This window comes from Gossypium hirsutum, chromosome A11 (assembly GCF_007990345.1).
Source record: "Gossypium hirsutum isolate 1008001.06 chromosome A11, Gossypium_hirsutum_v2.1, whole genome shotgun sequence".
Lineage (NCBI taxonomy): Eukaryota > Viridiplantae > Streptophyta > Magnoliopsida > Malvales > Malvaceae > Gossypium > Gossypium hirsutum.
Window position 1 is genome coordinate 14207253 of NC_053434.1, and position 22084 is coordinate 14229336.

Sequence of the window (22084 nt, forward strand, 5' to 3'; positions counted from 1 at the left end):
CCATCTTCACCGCCCAACAACCCTTTTCCATGGAATAAAAGTGGACCCATGTCACCGCTGGTAGTGGTAGCGGCCCTCGCATATCAGTTGCTGACTGCTGAATCGGACTTGAACTTTAAAAACTAAATAATGATCTGATTTTATATTTTTTTCCACTAATAATAATTAAAAACTGATTGGTCTTGTTAATTTTATAATAATGAAAAAAATAAAAAAAATAAATAATAAAAGCGGTAGACTCATTTGTCAGGCTTTAACCTTTGTACACGTGGTCATAATTCTCCAAAAGCATTTTTTTAGTAATGTGACGAAAGATGACCGTCCTCACCGCCACAGGAATGCCGCTTTAACCAAATTTTATAAGAACGACACCGTGTCATACTTGCCTACCATTCAAGAATCTCGTTTACCAGAAGTACCCTTTCTTTCCTTGTTCTTTTTTTCCGCATTGGCCTTGGTCATTAGACATTGAAATTGTAGGTGGCATTGTGAACCACCTTTTTCCGTTTTAAAGCATTTTCACGAAATTAGCTAGCTACGTACTAACCAACAATTAGAAAAGAGCTTTGAATGATGCTACTTTTTCTTTTTTCATACACATCCCTAAATCAATTACTTGTTGGCCAAGGAATGTAATTATTATTTTAATTATTAACATTCGAGGAGAGATTAATGGTTTATATATATAAGAGAAAAAAAGAAGAAGGGAGAGATCAATGGTGCAACGTCTTATTTATTTAATTTTTGATAGAAAAGGGTACAACTTTTACATATAGAGTTATACTTTTGTTGACATTTAAATTGACTTTATAAAATAATTTGGTTTGGTATTTTTTTTATAGTTGTGTTTGTTTTTTTTTTTTTTTTAAATTTGGATTTAAGTCTTACATTAAAAATGTGACATGGATTAACTTGATATTTTTTAATTACAAAAATTGAATCTTTGAGTTAATTCAACACTTGTGAAAAATTTTATTGATGTAATTAGGTTTCTAATTACCATTAGTTAAAGCGGTTACCCAGTTGTTATTTTACAATAAAATAAAATTTTTAAATTTTATATACACAAATTTAACTAATATATATTATACAATATCATATAATACATGACCATATTATCCAATCTCTTACCTCTTATATTGTATTAATATAATATAATCTATCACCGAGTAATTAACACTATATTATTTTGTTGATTAATAACAAAAGCTCATCATTATCATCCTATTAAATTTTGAATAGTTATTAAAAAGGATAATAATCAAAATTATACATGAATTTTTGTTCAACAAGTAATATTATATATGAATTCTTTTTTTATTTTGTACAATTTTATACCTTGAATGTTGATTTGATCCAAAATTTACATATCACTAACATAATTATTGATATAACATAATTTTACATTTACATATCGCATATACAAATAAATATATTTATACGATATATAAAGAAAATATATATTTATTTATTTAAATATGTACAATTGAATCAAATAAATATTTCGAAACATATAATTACAAAATCATTATATAATTATAATAAAAATAAGAGAGGACAATAGCTTTCGCTTTTCATTAATTTTAAACATTAATCTTAATTTTATGTTTAAAAAATTGATTATCCCTCGAAAAGATACACTAAATTTTTTTTTGGTGAAATAATAGAAAACTTAAAAAATTACAAAAACAAACATTAAATGAATTTACATTCCTAGACTTATCCCTATCAAGTAAGCTGCGAGTCCTCTTCGGAGGCACCTCAAGGACTTGCATATTGGCCTTTTCTAACAAAGCTTGCTTAGCTAGACTATCCGTGACTTGATTTTGTTCACTCGGAATGTATCGTAAAGTTCACTGATTTTCTTGAGATAAAATATTCTGAATTCGCCTAATCAAAGTGAAATTAAAAATCAGTGATGACCTTCTAAGAATGGCTTTAACTGCTTCCAAACTATCAGAAAGGATGATAACTCGATCATATCCTCCTTATTGAACAAGATTGAGTCCGTCGAGAATGCCCAAAGCTTTGCATCAAAAACCAAATATTTACCGGGAAATCGATAAAATCCAACAATCTACTTTCCTTCTTTATCACAAACACCGTCCCCAGCTGCAGCATGTCCAGACATCATTTACATTGCTCCATCAGTGTTGAGGAATACACGTTCCTCATTGTAATGAGTTTCGGAGAGATGATCGATACACTGAAATTGTTTAACAGTAGAATGGATAAAATGGACTGTTATGGTAACACAATCTCCTTCTTCTTGTCTTTTTTTTTTCTTTAATTTCCTAAAACGAAATTTTATCAAAACCCAACATAGAAAGAAACACGAGGAACAGCAGTTACGAAACCTTAAACACAAAGGGACAAAACCGTCATTTGCTATCCATTAAGCCGTTTGATTCTTTCTTCCCTGTTAATTTTTCTCTTTCTTCAAAAGGCTGCAATAAAACTAAATCGAATAGATACCTATTCTTTTTCCATTTCTATTTATTTGCTTAATAAATATTTATTTTTGGTTTACTATTTTTAATGGGTTTTTTTTGTCCTTGGCCATCCTTTTTTTTTTTCTATTCCACTTTGACATCCTTCTCAAATAGCACCAAATTCCCAGCGTAAAAAAGCAGCCAAAATCAGCTTAGATAGAGAAAAAGAAAAAATGAAAGGGAGAGTTGTAGCAGAGGAAGGTCACTTGGAAATGGGTTGAAACAGGAAAAAGCTGATTTTTTGTTCATTAACAGGTGCTTATGATCAAAACCCAGAAACCATTCTTTTAAAAGACAAAAAAAATTATAGTAAGCTTTTTAATTCTACTCTACGTTTCCTGTGTGCTGCATTTAATGGTTTTGTATATTAAAAACAATAATAGTAATCGATGGTTTTTGTTAGTCTTTATTTTTCTTTAGTTATGCAAGCTTTCTCAGGTAATTTAGCTGTTGAACTATGCTCAAGTTAATAAAATTTAACTAATTTCATGACGATCAGATGGTTTGTGATGTTCCCTATGTTATGCTTAAGTTTAAGCATTTTTTTTGGATTGATCAGATTCTACCTTACCTTTTCAAACCACCTGTTCTAATATGTGTTTTCTTGATTAGGTAACTTGTGGCTTTTGGATACAACAGTTACCGGTTACCAGGTTGCTCCTTGACATATTTGGACTGTTGGATTATATCAGGTTATCTTTCTGCCATTTCTGCTTGATCTTTTGGAGTTCCTGATCATGTTAAGTAATGCTTTTGCTTCATGTCAAACCTGAATTATTTGGTTTTCTGTTTGTTGGTTATCAGGAATAAGCACAAGGGCTGAGAGATTTCAAGACTTCATTTAATTTGTCAATATTAGAACTCGCTACTTTGCAGTCGAAAAAACTTGCTCCTGGCTGATCCATCACCTAGTTCTCACAATTGAGAATTCTAATCCGTGGCCAGAACCAGGAAGTGGTGTTGTTGAGGACTGAAGCCATGGCAACTGCGAAACGCGCGGATTCTAAAGGCATGTACTCATGGTGGTGGAACAGCCACATAAGCCGGAAAAATTCTAAATGGCTACAGGAGAATCTCACAGGTACCCTGATCGATGATCGTTGCCACTAGATTCAAAATAAATCATTACCATTCTTGCAATTATTTTATTGTTGTAAGAAGTAATGATGTGATAGAGCTATAAATAGTTGAGTGGAAACAGTTAAGTTAAAATGTGTATCGGAGCTTTGTTTAGAAGCTTGGTATGTTATGTGAGTCTGTATTAGGCCACAAGGTAAAGCGTATAATCATCTTTGCTTGGTGGCTTTCATTAATCAAATCAAGTTTGAAACAGCTAAATTGATTAATTAAAGGGCAATGATATTGCACTTTCTCTGGTTTTATAATTTTGTGCAGTTTGCAGTATTGAAATATTCATTCTTTCTCCGTATGCCTGTTTTTGACCCGTTGAATATATTCTGCTTGAACAGATATGGATACGAAAGTCAAACAAATGATCAAGCTCATTGAAGAAGATGCTGATTCCTTTGCCAGGCGAGCAGAGATGTATTACAAGAAACGGCCAGAGTTAATGAAATTAGTTGAAGAGTTTTATCGAGCATACCGTGCATTGGCTGAAAGATATGATCATGCAACTGGGGTGCTTCGTCAGGCTCATCGGACCATGGCTGAAGTATTTCCGAACCAAGTTCCCATGGTGTTTGCAGATGACTCACCGGGAGGTTTTGCTCCAGAGGTTGATCCCTGTACACCTGAGATGACGCCACTTGTACGAGCATATTTGGAGCCTGATGAGCCGCAGAAGGATGCTGTGGGAATCTCTTCGCATGCTATCAAGAGGAATGTAGCATTCTCAGAAGAATCTGAATCTCCAATGAGCAGAAAGGGTCTGAAACATTTCAATGATGTATTAGGTTCCGAAGAATCTACAAATCATGTCAAGTTTGCGGAAGGAAGGGCTAGAAAAATCCTCAACTTTCATGATGTAGAGAAGAAAGAAAGAAGTCAGCAAGACGATGATGGTTCTGATCTCAGGGTTCGAGTCCCATCTGAGTCTGAACGTGCGAGTAAAGCTGAGATGGAGATTTTAACCTTGAAGAATGCTCTTGCGAGATTAGAAGCTGAAAAAGAAGCAGGCCTACTTGAGTACCAGCAGAGCTTGGATAGATTAACTAACCTAGAGAGAGAAGTCTCTCGTGCACAAGAGGATTCCAAGGGATTAAATGAACGAGCAAGTCAAGCTGAAGCTGAAGTCCAGACTTTGAAGGATGCCCTCACCAAATTACAGGCTGAAAGGGAAGCTAATCATGTTCAATACCAGCAGTGCTTGGAGAAGATAAATAATTTTGAGAGTAGTATTTCTCATGCTCAAAAAGATGCTGGAGAACTGAATGAGCGAGCTAGTAAAGCCGAGACAGAAGCTCAAGCATTAAAGCAGGACCTTTCTAGAGTAGAAGCTGAAAAGGAGGATGCTCTTGCTAGATACAAGCAGTGTTCAGAGACAATAAGCGATCTAGAAGAAAAATTGTCAAATGCTCAAGAAAGTGCCAGAACAATGACTGAAAGAGCTGAGAAAGCTGAAAGTGAAGTTGAAACTTTAAAGCAAGTAGTTGTTGAGCTGACCAAAGATAAGGAAGCAGCTGCTCTTCAGTACCAGCAGTGCTTGGAGACAATATCTATCCTGGAAAACAGACTTCGATGTGCCCAGGAGGAGGCTCAAAGGCTCAAAAGTGAGATAGATGATGGGGCTGCAAAGTTAAAAGGTGCAGAAGAAAGGTGTAGTCTGTTGGAGAGAACCAATCAGAGTCTGCATACTGAGGTGGAGTCTTTGGTGCAGAAGATGGGGGATCAAAGCCAAGAACTAACGGAGAAGCACAAGGAGTTGGGGAGGCTTTGGGCCTCCATACAAGAGGAACACCTGAGATTTATGGAGGCTGAAACAGCATTTCAAACTCTGCAGCATTTGCACTCTCAGTCTCAGGAAGAACTCAGATCTCTGGCCATGGAGCTTCAGAATAGGGCTCAAATTTTGCAGGACATTGAAACTCGTAATCAGAGTTTAGAGGATGAGCTACAGAGGGTCAAGGAGGAAAACACAGGGCTGAACAAACTCAGTTTAAGTTCAGCAATGTCCATACAAAATTTGCAAGATGAGATATTAAGCTTAAGGGAGACTATTGCAAAACTTGAAGCAGATGTTGAACTTAGAGTGGACCAAAGAAATGCACTTCAGCAAGAAATTTACTGTTTGAAAGAGGAGCTCAATGACTTAAACAAGAGACACCAGGATATGACAGGGCAGCTTCAGTCAGTTTGCTTAGATCCTGAAAACTTTGCATCATCTGTGAAGGAATTGTGGGATGAGAACACAGAGCTAAAAGATGTCTGCGAAAGAGAAAGAGATGAAAAACTGGCCCTCCTGGAGAAGTTGAAAATCATGGAGAAACTTATTGAGAAAAATGCCCTTTTAGAGAATTCACTCTCAGTTTTGAATGTTGAGCTAGAAGGTGTTCGGGGGAGAGTAAAGACATTAGAAGAATCTTGTCAATCGCTTTTGAGAGAGAAATCCACTCTTGCTGCTGAGAAGGACACACTCATTTCTCAGTTACAGACCGCAACTGAGAATATGGAGAAGCTTTCTGAGAAGAATAACTTTCTGGAGAATTCCCTTTTTGATGCTAATGCTGAACTTGAAGGATTGAGGGAAAAAATAAGGAGCCTAGAAAACTCATTCTTGTTGCTTGGTGATGAGAAATCTGGCCTGATAACACAAAGAGAAGGTTTGATTTCTCAGTTGGATGTCAATCAGAAAAGGCTGGAAGATTTAGAGAAAAGATATATGGGACTAGAGGAAAAACATGTAGGTCTGGAGAAAGAGAGAGAATCAACACTTCGTGAAGTGGAAGAGCTACAAAAGTCACTAGAGGCTGAAATGCAGCAACATGCCAGTTTTGTGCAGTTGAGTAGAACCCGAGAAACTGCTATGGAATCACAGATCCATGTCCTACAAGGGGAAAGTCTGCTCAGGAAGAAAGAATATGAAGAAGAACTGGACAAGGCCATGAATGCTCAGGTAGACATTTTCATCTTGCAGAAATGTGCACAAGATCTGGAAGAGAAGAATATGTCCCTATTGCTTGAGCGTGGGAAACTCTTGGAAGCCTCCAAATTGTCAGAAAAACTTATCTCTGAATTGGAGCATGGCAATTGTGAAAAGCAGGTGGAGATCAAAGCCTTATTCGATCAAATTACCATACTGAGAATGGGGCTTTATCAGATGTCAAGGACTCTTGAGATTGATGATATCCATGGTTGTGATGATAAGATCAAACAAGACCAATTAGTTCTTGACTGTGTATTTGGCAGACTACAAGAGATGCAAAATTCACTTTTGAAGTCTCTGGATGAAAATCAGCGGTTCATAATTGAGAATTCAGTTCTTATTGCACTGCTTGGGCAACTGAAACTAGAGGCAGAAACTCTTGCTGCTGAGAAGAACTCAGTACGGCAGGAGTTGAAGGTTCAGTCTGTGCAGTTTTCGGAGCTGCTGATCAGAGCTGAAAAACTTGCGGATATGAATGAAGTACTGAGATCAAAAGTGGTAGAGGTAAACCAAAGAGAAGACGCTTTGCAGACTGAATTGATAAGTGTTCGTGGGCAACTGTTAGCCTTGCAAAGGCAATATCAGACTTCACTGGAAGACAACTGCAAGGTGCTAGATGAGAAAAGATCTTTGATGAAGGAAGTTTTGGACTTGGGCAAGCGGAAACGTAATCTAGAAGATGAAAATCATGCTGTAATTTGTGAAGCAATATCTCAAAGTAACATTTCTCTTATTTTGAAGGATATTATTGCTGATAATTTTGAGGAAATAAAGTATCTAAATGACAATCTGGGTAAACTCAAATGTCTGAATAATGATCTTGAGGGAAAACTGAAGATGATGGAGAGGAAATTTGAAGATTTGCAAATGGAAAATTCAAATCTCAAGGATTCAATGAAAAAATTGGAGAATGAACTGGTTTCAGTTAGATCTGTTGGTGATCAACTAAATGATGAAGTTGCAAGGGGGAAGGATCTGTTGTGCCAGAGGGAGATTGCACTATTGGAAGTAGAGAAAATGCTCAGTGCGAGTCAAGAGGAGACAGCCCAACTGCATAAAGTTTTGGAGGATCTGCAGACTAAATTTGAGGAGGTCAAGCTGATAGGAGAAGATCAAAAGAGGCAAATTCTGAAACTATCTGGGGACTATGATCATCAAATTAAGGAGACTGAAAGCATTAGTCAGGCTAATCAGAAACTTGAGGTTGAATTGTTGAAATTGAATGAGGAGCTTGAAGAAAACAAACACAGGGAGGAGGGTTTGAGCTTTGAACTACAGAAGGAAAGAATTAAAGTTGAAATTTGGGAAACTCAGGCTGCTGCATGGTTTGATGAGCTACAGACTTCAGCTATACGTGAAGTAATTTTTGAAGAGAAGGCTCATGAGCTCGGTAAGGAATGCAAATTCCTTGAAAGTACAAGAAATTCCAAAGCCATGGAGGTAGAAGAGCTGGAAAGAAGTGTTAGAAGCTTGGAATGTGAGAATGGAGGACTTAAAGCTCAGTTGGCAGCATATGTTCCTGCAATTGTTTCTCTCTTGGATAGCGTGACATCTTTGGAGAGCCGAACTCTTATGCATCCTAAACTTCCTACAGATTATAATGAAGAGGTAATATCTGTTTGATTGCATTTTAAATTTTATAAAGTGAAAGCAATATGGACCTCCTCATGCTATTTGGTTGAATATACAACTTATGTTCTAAGCTAACCACTTGTCTTTGAGCATGTAATGGTTTATTACACTAGCCAATTTTTGCCCTAATTCTCCAAGTTGGCACCAGAATATGTTTACCAGCTATATTTTTTGAAACTTCTTGTTCCTAAGGTGAAATTTATTTAGTATTTTTGTTGAATTAATGTTTGGCACCGTTGTTTCTATGACCTTTTAGAGGCCATATTAGCGGTTAGCCTGTGACCATATGTTGGATAAATGGCAGTAGCAAAGAAAGCAAAAACGAATGAAAGAAAAACAAAAGAAAAGAACTCAGCAAGAAAATTTGTAACTGAGAAGTCATCATAATTTCATTCAAATTTTGAATATATGATGGTTACAAAAGTATTTGACAGTTACCTACTAATTTAACTACTCTTACTTACTAAAAATATAGCAACTTGTATACAAAAGAAAGCTGGCATACCAGCTATTACATCAGTCAATCTTTCCTACTAACTTAGCTAACTCATTACAAAGATTTAGGCTAAGTTCCATAGGAACAAATATTCAAAAAGTAATTTTATAACTGAACCAACTCCATTTCTTTGCTACAAAACAGTATAGCAGCTAAAATTGTACAATTTGCTGCTGCTGGTCTTTTGACCAATTTGTTGTTGTTGGTTCTTTGTTGCAATGCAGGCCACGACTTCAACACTCCTCCTTGGTCTGTATGCAACAAACACCAATCCTTTCCTTCAAAGCATTAAATCGGTTGGCTCCCAATGGTTTAGTTAAAATGTCAGCTAGCTGAATTTCTGAGCTGCAATGAACTAAGCTAACCTCCCTAGGTTGCTCAGCTTCTCTAACAAAATGGAATTTGATTTTGAAGTGTTTAGTCTTACCATGGAAGACTGGATTCTTGGCTATGGCCACAGCTGATTGATTATCCACTCTAATCTCAGTAGGCTGAACTTGACTTTCATTCAAATCATCCAAAATCTTCCTAAGCCAAATGGCTTGGTTCACAGCTGCTGCAGCTGAGATATACTCAGCCTCTGCTGTAGATTGTGCAACAGTTTGTTGCTTCTTCGAACTCCAGCTGAAAACACTCGAGCCTAAGGTGAAAAAATAACCTGAAGTGCTCCTCATGTCATCAACTGACCCTGCCCAATCGCTATCAGAATAGCCTACGAGTTTCAGCTCCTTTGCCCTCCAAAACTTCACACCAGTATCGATGGTTCCTTTGACATACCTTAACACTCTTTTTGCTGCCTTCAGATGTCCCACATTACTGCAGTGCATAAACCTTGAAAGTAGACTAACAGCATAGACAATGTCTGGTCTAGTTGCTGTTAAATAAAGCAAACAACCAATTAAGCTTCTATATGTCTTCTCATCTACTCGATCATGTTCACTGGCACTTGACAATTTTTCTCCCAATGCAACTGGTGTAGTGACTGATTTGCATTTCAACATGCAAAATTTTTCAAGCACCTTGGAAGCAAATGTTTGCTGACTTATGAAAATGCCATCACTTTCTTGTTTTATCTCCATGCCAAGAAAGTAGGTCATCAGACCAAGGTCAGTCATCTCAAAGACATGTTGCATCTGTTTCTTGAAGTCTTCAATAAGTTCATCTTTGCAGCCAATAACCAACAGATCATCAACATACAAGGAAACAATTAACAAGGTTTCCTCCTGGTCCTTCTTAACATAGAGTGTAGGCTCACTGATACTCTTTGTGAACCCGAGCCTTGCTAAGTAGCCATCAATCCTCTCATACTAGGCCCTTGGAGCCTGTTTTAGACCATACAAAGCCTTTTTCAGCTTGTAGACTTTCTGTTCTTCACCAGTGACCTTAAAACCCTCAGGTTGCTCAATGAATATTTCTTCATTAAGAAAGCCATTTAGAAAGGCTGACTTAACATCCAGATGATGCACTTTCAAATGCTTTTGAGCTGCCAAAGCTAGCAGCAATCTGATAGTATCCAACCTTGCAACAGGTGCAAAGGTTTCAGAAAAATCAACCCCTTGCTGCTGACTATAACCTTTAACAACCAGTCTGGCCTTATGTCTATTAAGAGAGCCATCTGCATTGTTCTTAATTCTATAGACCCACTTTACACCTATAATTTTTCTGTTTTCAGGTCTGTTTACAAGCTCCCATGTATCATTTTTCTGAATCATTTTAAATTCAGCTTCCATAGCATCCTGCCAACATTTTTCTTTTGCAGCTTCTTCAAAATATGAAGGCTCTACTATAGTTACTGCACATCTCTCATAGATGTCAGTTAATGTCCTGGTGCCTCGAACAGGTTGATCATCATAGCCATTTTCAGTTACTTCTTCATTTTCAGCTTGCTGTAGATCAACATCAATCTCTTCTCCATCAGGCAAATTTGCTTCAATTCCATCCCATTTCCAGCTACTTGCTTCACTGAATTTTACATCTCTGCTCACTACAACCTTCTTGGTCAGTGGATCAAAGACTGTATCCTTTCTTCACGTTGCTGTAGCCAACAAACACCCCAGGCATGGACCTCCTGTCCAACTTAGTTCTTCTCTCCTCAGGTACCAACACATAACATAGACAGCCAAATACCTTCAAATGAGAGACAGATGGTTTCTGTGCAAACCAGGCTTCAAAGGGAGTTTTTCCTTTGACTGCATTAGTTGGCAACCTATTCAACAGGTAAATAGCTGTATTCACAGCTTCAGCCCAAAAAACATTAGGCATTTTAGCCTCAAATAACAAACACCTAGCCATATCAAGGACTGTTCTGTTTTTCCTTTCACAAACACCATTTTGCTGTGGTGTGTACACAGTAGTCAATTGGTGTTGAATTCCAGCATCATCACACAATTTTTGAAACTTCTGAGATACATTCTCAGAACCATTGTCAGACCTCAAACATTTTAGTTTGCAATTTGCTTGGTTTTCAACCAAGGCTTTAAATTTGCAGAAGGAGTCATAAACATCTGACTTATGCTTCAAAAAATTTACCCAACAGAACCTTGAATAATCATCAATGAAGAGTACAAAGTACCTGCTGCCATTTAAGGAGGTAGTCTTCATTGGTCCACAGATGTCTGTATGAATAAGCTGAAGCTTCCCTTGTGCTCTCCATGCCTTGTTGACTGGAAAGGGTAATCTGGTCTGTTTGCCTAGCTGACAGACCTCACATACAGCATCCTTTGGCTCAATTTTGGACATATCACTGACCAAATCCATTTTGTGCAGCATGTTCAGTGAATTGTAGTTCACATGCCCCATCCTCCTGTGCCACAAGTCTGTCTCATCAGACTGAGATGCATATGCCTTGGCTTGCAGTTGATTCACATCCACAATGAAGGTTCTGTCTTGCATAGCCACTGTAGTCAACACTTCACCAGCAGCATTTTTGATCAAACAGTTTTTGCTTTCAAAAATCAGAGAGTAACCCTTCTCCAATAGCTGGCCAACACTTAGCAAATTTTGGTCAATGTCAGGTACATAGAGAACCTCTGAAATGGTTTTAATACCTGACTTGGTGCTTATCAAGGCCTTGCCTTTCCCTTTTGCCTCTAGCAGCTCACCATTGCCAATTTTAACTTTGGACTTGAAGGTGGTGTCAAGCTCCTTAAATATACTCTTCTCAGAAGCCATATGGTGGGTACATCCACTGTCAATCAACCATATTTTACTAACTTTGCTCGAGCTTGCAAAGCATGATGCTGAAAAGACATGCTCTTCAGGTGATTCAACCTCTTCTGCAGCTTGAGCTTGGTTTTGAAATTGTGGTTGTGGTTTTGGCTTGCTCTTACAGACCTTTTCAATGTGGCCAAATTGCTTGCAGGCTCTACATTGAATGTCTGGTCTGTACCAGCAGTATTTCTCAAGATGAGTAGTCTTCTTGCAATGGACACAAGGTGGGAACTTCCTTTTGACAGGTTCTTTCTTCTTCTTCTCAGTCCAGGGCTTCTTGCCTTTGGCATTTAAGTTTGCACTTGAGCTTTCTCTGCTTCTAGCCTGAAAAGCTCCTTCATAGTGGTCCTCCTGCCTATTTGTCCTTCTCTGCTCTTGAGCATAAAGAGCATTTATAAGCTCTGTCAAAGGGATTGTTGACAAGTCCCTTGAATCTTCCAGAGAAGAAATTTTTGCTTCATACTTCTCTGGCAAGGTTGTTATGACCTTCTCAACCACTCTTTGGTCACTGAATTCCTCCCCAAGCAGCCTTATATTGTTGACAGTAGTCATGATTCTGTCAGCATACTGCTTGATGGTTTCTGAGTCCTTCATTTTGAGATTTTCAAAATCTCTTCTCATGTTGATCAGTTGCTGTTGTCTGGTCTTGTCAGACCCCTGAAACTCCTCTTTGAGTTTGTCCCAGGCCTGCTTTGGAGTGTCACAAGCCATTATTCTTGTGAAAATAACATCAGAAACTCCACTTTGAAGGCACGACATAGCCTTATACTTCTTGGCACAGTCTTCATTGTGCTGCCTAATCTGGGCTATGGTCGGGTTGGCTCTTAATGGTGGTGGCTCAGTGTCATTGAGAACAACATTCCACAGGTCGTGTGCTTGCAGGTATGTTCTCATTTTCATTGCCCAGATGTTGTAATTTTCTCCAGCAAAGACAGGTGGAGGAGGTGGTGTAAAACTCATTTTTCAGCAAGCAAAACAACCTCTTCTTCTTTTGTTTCAAACACAATTTGCTTAGTGACAGTGTACAACCAAGGCCCTCAAAGACTGAAAGCTCTTGATTCCATTTGTTGGATAAATGGCAGTAGCAAAGAAAGCAAAAACGAATGAAAGAAAAACAAAAGAAAAGAACTCAGCAAGAAAATTTGTAACTGAGAAGTCATCATAATTTCATTCAAATTTTGAATATATGATGGTTACAAAAGTATTTGACAGTTACCTACTAATTTAACTACTCTTACTTACTAAAAATATAGCAACTTGTATACAAAAGAAAGCTGGCATACCAGCTATTACATCAGTCAATCTTTCCTACTAACTTAGCTAACTCATTACAAAGATTTAGGCTAAGTTCCATAGGAACTAATATTCAAAAAGTAATTTTATAACTGAACCAACTCCATTTCTTTGCTACAAAACAGTATAGCAGCTAAAATTGTACAATTTGCTGCTGCTGGTCTTTTGACCAATTTGTTGCTGTTGGTTCTTTGTTGCAATGCAGGCCACGGCTTCAACACCATATAGAAAAATTCCTCTTCTTGTTTTCCCCCAACTATTTGTTTTCTTAATCTTTGTGTTAACTGGGATATGTGTGTTTCTGGGTTTGTTTTACTTGTGCAAGGCCTAGCTAGTTCTATTTAGATCTTAATAAGTTGGATGTAAATGGGACTTTGTCAGTAAGTTATCATCTATGTTAACAGTGCCATGGATCTTGAATGGCTATGAACTTTGAATCTTTGACTTACAATTGTCTTGTTTTCCAGGACCCCAATCTGGGGACTGAATTTCATGCTGAAAACTGTCAACCAACAAGTGAAGGTCAAATTGGCTTGGTTCCAAATGCCTTTTCCGACTTGCAGGGTATCCATATGAGAATTAAAGCTATTGAAAAAGCAGTTCTGGAAATGGAAAAGCTTGCAATGCTGGAGAACTTAAATCTCAATTCCAAACTAGAGACTGCAACAAGACAGATTGAGGAATTAAGATATGGAAGCAGCTCTAGTGGAGAAAGTGTTAGAGCAAAGAGGCACGTAAGTGCTAGACAAGAAGAGGAGGAACTTGGCAATGGGCTCAGTAACAATGTCAACATGCAGAGACCAACACCTGAAATATCTGAAGAAAATGAGATGATGACAAAAGACATTATACTTGATCAGGTATCTGAGTGCTCGTCTTATGGGTTAAGCAGGAGAGGAACTGCTGCAGAGGTTGATACTGAGACGCTTGAGTTGTGGGAAACTGCTGACCATGATGCTAATGCCGACCTGAAAGTCAGCAAGGCCCAGAAGATGGCCACTGCACCAACTGATTACCGACAGATTGGAACTGTGACGACAGGCAAGGGCAGAACTCCCTCTACAGAATCTCTTGTGAAGGAGTTGGGTGTAGATAAAGAGAGCTCTAAGAGATTTGCAGAGCCCAACAATAACGGAAGCAAGAGGAAGAGTTTAGAAAGACTTGATTCTGATGTGCAAAAGTTGGCTAACCTTCAAATAACTGTGCAGGACCTTAAGAAGAAGGTAGAGATAATTGAGACAGGCAAAAAGGGGAAAGGAATTGAATATGGTACAGTTAAGGAGCAGCTAGAAGAAGCTGAAGAAGCCATCACGAAGCTATTTGATGTCAATCGCAAATTGATGACACACGTTGAAGATGGCTTCTGGTCGCTTGATGGGAAATCTGCACTAGAACCAGATGAGAATGGGAGCGTGACGAGACAAAGAGTATCAGAACAAGCAAGAAGAGCGTCCGAAAAGATTGGCCGGTTGCAGTTGGAGGTGCAGAAGATACAGTTTTTCTTACTGAATCTTGATGATAAAAAAGAAAGCAAAGCACAAACCAGAATAACTGAGCGTAGAAAAAGAGTTTTGTTGCGGGACTATCTATATGGTGGGGTAAAAAGTAGCCAGAAGAAGAAGAAATTGCCCTTCTGTGCATGCGTGCATCCCCCAACTAACGGAGATTGAGGCAATTGCTCATCATCAGCACATTTACATTTTCAGTAGTTACCAGTATTTTGACTTTAGTTGCATCGTGTCTATAAATCTGCCTTACTAGTTGTGTTTCACATATATACTTTCTTATACAGGCTTGCTTCTTTCAATTTAGAGATCCATTTCTGCTGTATATTAAAGGCAGGCAATATCTCTGATCTCATGGAAGAAGATGCACTTTTATAGCCTAAAAGTTCCCTTCTGTATATGTTTGTTTACTTTGGCATAAAATTTGGATTTCAATGGAAATGGTTTTCTTCAAGGTCAACAAATATTGTTTTCGTATGCTTTAATCTTTTGTGTACTGCACTAAGAGCTGTTTATTTAAGTGTTTCACTCTGAAGTGATGTTAGCTCACTTACAAGGAAATTTAGGAAACACCACGCTTGGAAATTGGAACTGTGGCCAAGTTGCTGCAATTGCTGTGCTCAAATTGGTACATGTCAGATGGGTTTGGTCTTATTTTATTATCCAAAGCAAGCATCAATGTTGCTACAAAATTACAGCAATTATACAAAATCAATGTCAAGTTTCCAAGCATTCACAAGTTTTAGATTTACTGTGTCATAAACAATGTTTGAAAAACCATAAAGATGCATGTTGACTTGATCAAGCAGCTGACTCTCTGATCCCTTGAGTTTGTTGTTTCTCCCCCTCCAAATTAAGTAGATGATGAAGTAAAGGGAAGAATGATGGATATAGCATATCTTTCCCATTAAGTTTGCTATGTATAAGCCCACTGTAGTTCCCTGCTCCTGTTAGCCACTTCTTGCTTATATGAAAGTTTTGTTTCGTTGTGTTGGGACTAACAAATCACCGTGGAACTACAATGGTCACCCAGCTAGTAGTAAAGTTACTACACATAGTGAGCTTTCCTACACATAGTGGGACCCAGTGGTCACCCAGCTAGTAGTAAGTTTACTACACATACTATAATGGTCAGCCAGCTAGTACGAGGGCTAAGTGAACTTTCCTACACATAGTGGGACCCAAGACCAAACATTTTGCCATCTGGTTCTTTAAGTAATTGCAGCCAAGAAGTAGGTGACCCCATATCAACCTGTGCCATCTCTCAACATGCATCATATTGTCACTTGATTTGCTGCCAAAATGGTTCTAACCATTGCTTGAGTTGCGAAATTTGCTCAGAAAGCAAATTACTTAATTGTATTGTTGTCAACAGCATTGAGCATTCCTTTATGCTTTTTTTTCTTTTTGTTAAAAACCTTCATTGCCATGATATGTATCACTCTACAACTTGCATATACCTGGAAGAGGAAAAATAGCCCTTTCACTTCCAATTGAAGCATCTCTAAAAGCCTAACTTCACAATTGGGTTATTTCTTGTTGATTCAGCAATGCCTAACATCATACATTCTGATTCTCTAATGCAGAAGCGAGTACTAACCGGTACACACTTGGGCTTTAATTTAAAAGAAAATTTATGTTTTTGGTGCATAAAAAATCTATCAAGATTAGACATTGTTCCATGGTTGCGAGTCCTCATTGGTGGTGTCTGGTTTGCATGTATGAAGCTTGTAATTGCAGGCTTCAACAGCTTCTCCTACTGTCAAGTATATCCATTCTTTACCTATTGTCTCTATGAACTTCGATTTGTTCAGTTTCTTCATCACTTCAGCTCCAGGGTTGGCCAACACAAGCTGCAGAAGTAGAATGATAAATTTTGTTAAGTTTGTCCATTAATTTTACACAATATTACAGTAAATTGTAGGAGGGAATACCTTGAGCCCCCTTCTATCAGTTATTTTCTTCACTTCTTCGAGCATGCTTATTCCACTGGTATCAATGTTACCAACAGCTGTGAAACCAAAAATGTAAACCCCCGTTAGATTAACTTTTTCTTTAATATTTGCAAATAGCATGCCACAGTTCTTGCTGGATCTATAAATCACTCACCACTCATATTAAATATAACATACTGTAAGCTAGTTTCCCCTGTAGATTTCAACTTGTCTTCCTCTTCATCAATCCACCTTGAGATCCTGATAGATCAGCAATCTCATGATAAGGGTAACTTCAATTTGATCAAATAATGATGTCTGATTATAACTTTGAAATTGATTTGGTACTCGTTTTGAGATAGTATTTAAGATATCAAATTCAAGTACCTTTCTCTTAAGTAGCTTGAATTAGCAAAGTAAATTGGAGCATCTATTTGAAGTATAAGAATCCCAGGAACATCGTTTGTAGTTGGATATTGCTCAACACTCCTATAGATGGTTGAATTCCGAAGGTTTCCAAGAACGAAGGTCCTCGGTCTCGCAACAAACAGCAGCAATCTCAGAACAGAGATAGCAACCTGCATTTTACACCAAAGGATTATTACAGAATTTTGTTGTTTGGATGAAGGAAATAAGTTCATTTCATTTGTGTTTTCGTAGATATATACCGCTATGACTAATCCGACCTCCACACTCGCGAAAACAACACCGGTATATGCACCCATACACACCACGAAATCGAATTTATCGACTTTCCAAAGATGAATTGCAGCCTCGTAATCAATGAGGCCAAGCATTGCAGAGATTATAATTGCAGACAACACTACGAGGGGAGTATAATGGAACAATGGTGTTAAGAACAGCAATGTGAACATAACTGCAATGGCCATTACAACGTTTGACATTGCTGTTTTACATCCCGCATTGAAGTTAACAGCTGATCGAGAGAATGGCCCTGAAAACATGCAACACCAATGCCATAATTAGCAAATTAAAAGCAGAATGAACTTCAAAACTTATAAAAGAAAGGAAATGGGATTTACCAGTTGTGAGATAGCAAGAAAAGCAAGAACCAACAATGTTCATGGTCCCAATGGCTACCATTTCTTTGTTCCCATCAATGTTGTAGTGCTTGAACATTGCAAAACTTCTCCCTACTGCTATTCCTTCCTGTATTAACGATAACCAACAACTAGAATTAGTCCATGTTTTGTCGTTAAAGTAATGAAAACGAAAATGTGTAACATTTAAAGAAGAGATAAAAGTTATAGGTCAGAAGGTTAGGTTACAGCAAGAGCAATGATGCCAGTGATCATGCCAGTCTTCACAGCTGTTGTCAAATAGGGAGAGGTAAATACGAAATCCCCAAAAGAAGGTGGATTCAACCCTTTCTTCAAGTTTCCAATCTGTCATTGTCACATCAACAAGGTTGCAACAAAGTCACAACTCTTCATCTTTCACCAAATAAAAAAGAACTAAATTGTATGGTACGAAATAGACAAGTATAATTTTTGTAGTTGATCATAAAAATGTTACATTTTCCACTTCCTTTTGTACTTTCTTTTAAGACAAGAAATATAGAGAATTTTGATCATATAATTTAACCAAAACAGCAAGAAACAACAGGAAATCAATTGATGGAACGCAGCAAAATTCATTTAAGATATAACTTTACTTGTTCTGGTGGTCCAGTATGTTGGTTCTTATTGGACTGTTTTGTTGCAGTTCATTGTGGTAATTATTTTTTTATTGGAAGTTTCGTAACATAAAATTATATATTACAAATTCTAATGACCCTTTTCGTCTGCAAAAGGTACATCATTATATAGATATAAAAACTTAAAAGTAGACAGATCCATAGTTTAAAAGTGAAATAAGAGAAAAGGGTCGTGTAATGAATCGTTTAAATATAAAAGAATAAGAAAAAGACAAAAGGCGGCTTACCACATCAACACCGTGTTTTTCAGCATGGGTCAAGTAAACGAGTAGACTTCCAAGAATGACCGTTGTCAAAGGTGCCATTGCTGATATCCAGAAGAATTTGGGTCGTCTTTTACTCTGCTTGTCATCCACCAATATATGTTATAAGATTTCTTCATACAAAAAGGCTAATTAAACATATCCATCCCTCTCAGAGGGAGCTGCTTTAGATGCTAAAAGTTACACCACTCAACAACCCCTATAAATCATAAGATTTACTTACGAAGTATCTGCTGAGGAGGAGGAAGAAAAGGAAAACAGCGCCCAGCACACCACTCTCCCATCTCCACTGTATAGATATTACAAATTACGGCTGTCAGTCAGACAATCATATTTTTACCAAATAAAACTACCGCATGCAAACCATCTGTCATAATAGTTAGCACATAAAAAATAATTTGTTTATAATTAATTCTATATAGCTGTGACCCATACCATATATTATATCATATAATAAAACTTTTAGTTCAGATTTATAGAAAAAAATACTATATAATAAAAATATTAATTTTTTATAAACACAATTCATATAGGTTTCTAATGATATATTCGAACTTTGGATTTAAGGAAAATGTTATATACGCATATTTCCATACGAATAAATTATAAAAACAGGCCTTTTAAAAAAAAATTGTTTCTTCAATTTCATTTCTATATGGAATGAAATTATAAAAGATATATAGAGAAATAAAATAAAAGTTGACCTCATGAATCTGGGAAAACACAGAGCGCAAGACGGAGATAATATCAGTAGATTGAGTGAAGTGTTGAAGTCCTAGAATTCCCTTTAGCTGTTGCAATATCACTACGGTGGCTGCTCCTCCCATGAACCCTACTATCGTCGCATGTGAAAGGAAATCGACTATAAACCCTACCCTGCAAAAAACACCACAAAAAATTTTAAGTAAATTTTAGAATTTACCATGAAGAAATAGAATATCAGCTAATTTAATTATTATTTCTACCATGTATTTTCTTTTTTTTTTAGGCTTTTTTAGTTGTATCAAACAATAAATGACAATTGCGATTGTGAAAACAATGGTTCAATCGTATTCTGTGTAGATTCTCTATGACATATATAGCAATAATTCCTTAATTTTTTTAAAATTCTTACTGGACATGAAATTTTTTAGAAAATACATATCCAGCCAGCCAGCAGCAGAGGACAATAATTCCAGCAGCGAGAAGACAAAGTACGTATGTTGTGCTGTAATCCCTTCTGTTTTTTTGTCAAATTTAAGACGCTATAACAAAAAATGCCGCCTTTCTAGATCTTGTTTTTAACCCATATTGGCATATACTTTACTTATATTTTAAGTGTAATTTTCATTATATTATTAACCAATGTCCTCCAAAACGGGAAACAAGAGAGTAAGTGGGTGGCTGAATTAATGTACCTTAAGAGGCCTAAGGAAGCTTGCAGAAGGCCGGCGAAAAAAGTTGCTGTGAAAGCAAGGTGAAGATAAAGCGTAGGATTCTCAGTAGCGTTTACTTCGTCCCCCAACATAGAACCTATGAGAAGTGATGCAACTGCAACAGTCCCTACTGCCAAATCTCTTGAACTTCCCATCATCGCATAAATCAGTGGTGGAATAAAGCTTGAATCTTTATTTTTCCCACCGAAGAAAAAGTTGATCAGTAAATTACTATTCACGAGTCAACCCACTGAAACAAAAGAGTTGTGTGTAGTAATCTATTTAGGTTTTTAATATTTAGGAACTTACATAGGCCGAGTATAGGCGGCAAGTTAGCTAGCTTTGCATAGCTAATACCCTGAGGGATAGCAAGACTGGCTATGGTGATCCCCGAAATAAGGTCAGATTTCAAGAACTGGAAGGTGTAACGAGGACCCCATTCAAGAATGGGCAAGAAATATTGCAGTCCCAGAAAAAACTTCCGAGAGGGTGTTTTGTTCTTGAATTGTCGAAGAGGGTCATCTGGGAAAAACGTCTCCTTGAGAGAGTTTTTGAATGACTTGAAGAATGGTTGTGGCGGAGGAACCGCCACTGGGTGAGCACATTGACGGTACTCATTGGTGGAAGGGTACAGATAATCAGCGTTGCCCATCAAAGTATATGCTGTTATTAATTGAGTTTAGCAGCAGAGATATATGTGTGTGTGTGTGTGTGTGTGTGTGGAGGAGATTGAATAGAAGAAAGAAGATGGAAAGAGGAAGGGAGAGTAAGTGCTGGGGGGATGTGAAATGGGATACCTTAGGTGGATGTATTTATAGAAGGGGCAATGATGCAAGAAGAGGATTCATTGGATTCAGTAGGGTGAGTGGGTTAAGGGGCCCGCCTGAATGTTAAGTCCCTCTCTCCTTCACCAAGCATTCAAAGTTTATTATATTTTAATAATAAAAAATATTGGGGTTGGCCACCTCGTGCAGATTTTTTGTGTTAAGGGGGAGGTCTGTTCAGCCAGCTAAAGATGGAATGGAGAGCAAAATCCTGGAAGTTCACGTTTGTTTTAGTTTCCAAATTTCTACTTTGGAAGGAAGACTACGTTAACGGCGACGCCATGGTACGTGTTAACCTTTCATTGCAAATCTACCTAAACAAGTCTGCGCTTGCCACGTAGAAAAATTGCAGTTAATTTCTGGTGATTCTGTCTTACGAACCTACCTTATATAGAAACTAAATATCCATGCTAATATTTAACTATGCGAGTGAATTAATGTTATTAACCCAGTTAAATATTTTTTTATAAAATAATATTATATATTTTAAATAAATTATATATGTAACACCCTAAACCTCGTCAGGAAGATTCGACCCGAATCCGACGTGCCATATTAGTAACTAAAGTGACTCTCTGATAATTTCAAACCTAACCTCCAAGACACTACTTATACATAGCATGCAAACATAGTGTTACTCTTTAACAAAGCAGCGAAAAACCATATATTCATAAAACACAAGGGTTCACATGCAAAATAAATCAGAGTTCACTATTATGCAATACAATAATTCCAACACTTAAAAAATATTTATAGATTCACATCACACTTAAAGGCTTCGCATCACAATTAGACATAGCTCGCATGCCTTATCATCACAAGAGATTGCAAACCAACACACAAATATAAGTTCGCACAAAATTACATGAGTTCGCAGGATTTGATAAATTGCATACAGTAATTTTGAATATTAAGTTCACAAAATATTAATAGTTAACTTAACACCTAAATAGCTCATACATCATAGCTTCACTAAATAACATGCTTCACAAAAAAAGGAGAAACATGCATGCAAAAAAGTATCATATTTAAACAAGGTTCGCATAAATTTATGGGTTCACTGTAACAGTCCGGTTTAGGCCCTAGTCGGAATAGTGGTTTCAGGACCACAAATTTGAGTCCGAAAAATATTTTAATATTATTTTCTATGTCTGTGATATATGAATTTGTATTTGTGAAATTTCTGTGATTTAATTTGTCT

General features: G+C 37.2%; 2 protein-coding genes across 5 annotated transcripts; one reads left to right on the top strand and one right to left on the bottom strand.

The window, feature by feature from the left end:
* Positions 1-2395: 2395 nt before the first annotated feature.
* Positions 2396-15184, top strand: LOC107923649 (protein NETWORKED 1D). 3 transcript variants are annotated; one of them, XM_041081127.1, is made up of 5 exons: positions 2396-2747; positions 3105-3184; positions 3297-3573; positions 3962-8202; positions 13693-15184. In XM_041081127.1, exons 3-5 carry the CDS (start codon positions 3471-3473, stop codon positions 14893-14895), a joined length of 5547 nt encoding a protein of 1848 aa, XP_040937061.1. In that variant the 5' UTR covers positions 2396-2747; positions 3105-3184; positions 3297-3470; the 3' UTR covers positions 14896-15184. The 3 variants fall into 3 exon arrangements, with proteins under 3 accessions (XP_040937061.1, XP_016709322.1, XP_040937062.1); XM_016853833.2 differs by having other exon boundaries at positions 2400-2801; XM_041081128.1 differs by lacking the exon at positions 13693-15184 and adding an exon at positions 8947-9191 and having other exon boundaries at positions 2400-2801.
* A 175-nt stretch (positions 15185-15359) lies between these two features.
* On the bottom strand, positions 15360-20857 carry LOC107923651 (sulfate transporter 3.1). Of its 2 annotated transcripts, XM_016853834.2 has the most exons (12): positions 20369-20857; positions 20042-20249; positions 19349-19520; positions 18868-18933; positions 18609-18722; positions 17954-18070; positions 17708-17834; positions 17333-17619; positions 17052-17242; positions 16840-16925; positions 16665-16741; positions 15360-16583 (listed from the first exon to the last, which is right to left on the bottom strand). In XM_016853834.2, the coding sequence occupies exons 1-12, from the start codon at positions 20709-20711 to the stop codon at positions 16398-16400; spliced, it is 1974 nt and encodes a 657-aa protein (XP_016709323.1). In that variant the 5' UTR covers positions 20712-20857; the 3' UTR covers positions 15360-16397. The 2 variants fall into 2 exon arrangements, with proteins under 2 accessions (XP_016709323.1, XP_040937064.1); XM_041081130.1 differs by having other exon boundaries at positions 17052-17619.
* Between the last annotated feature and the right edge of the window lie 1227 nt (positions 20858-22084).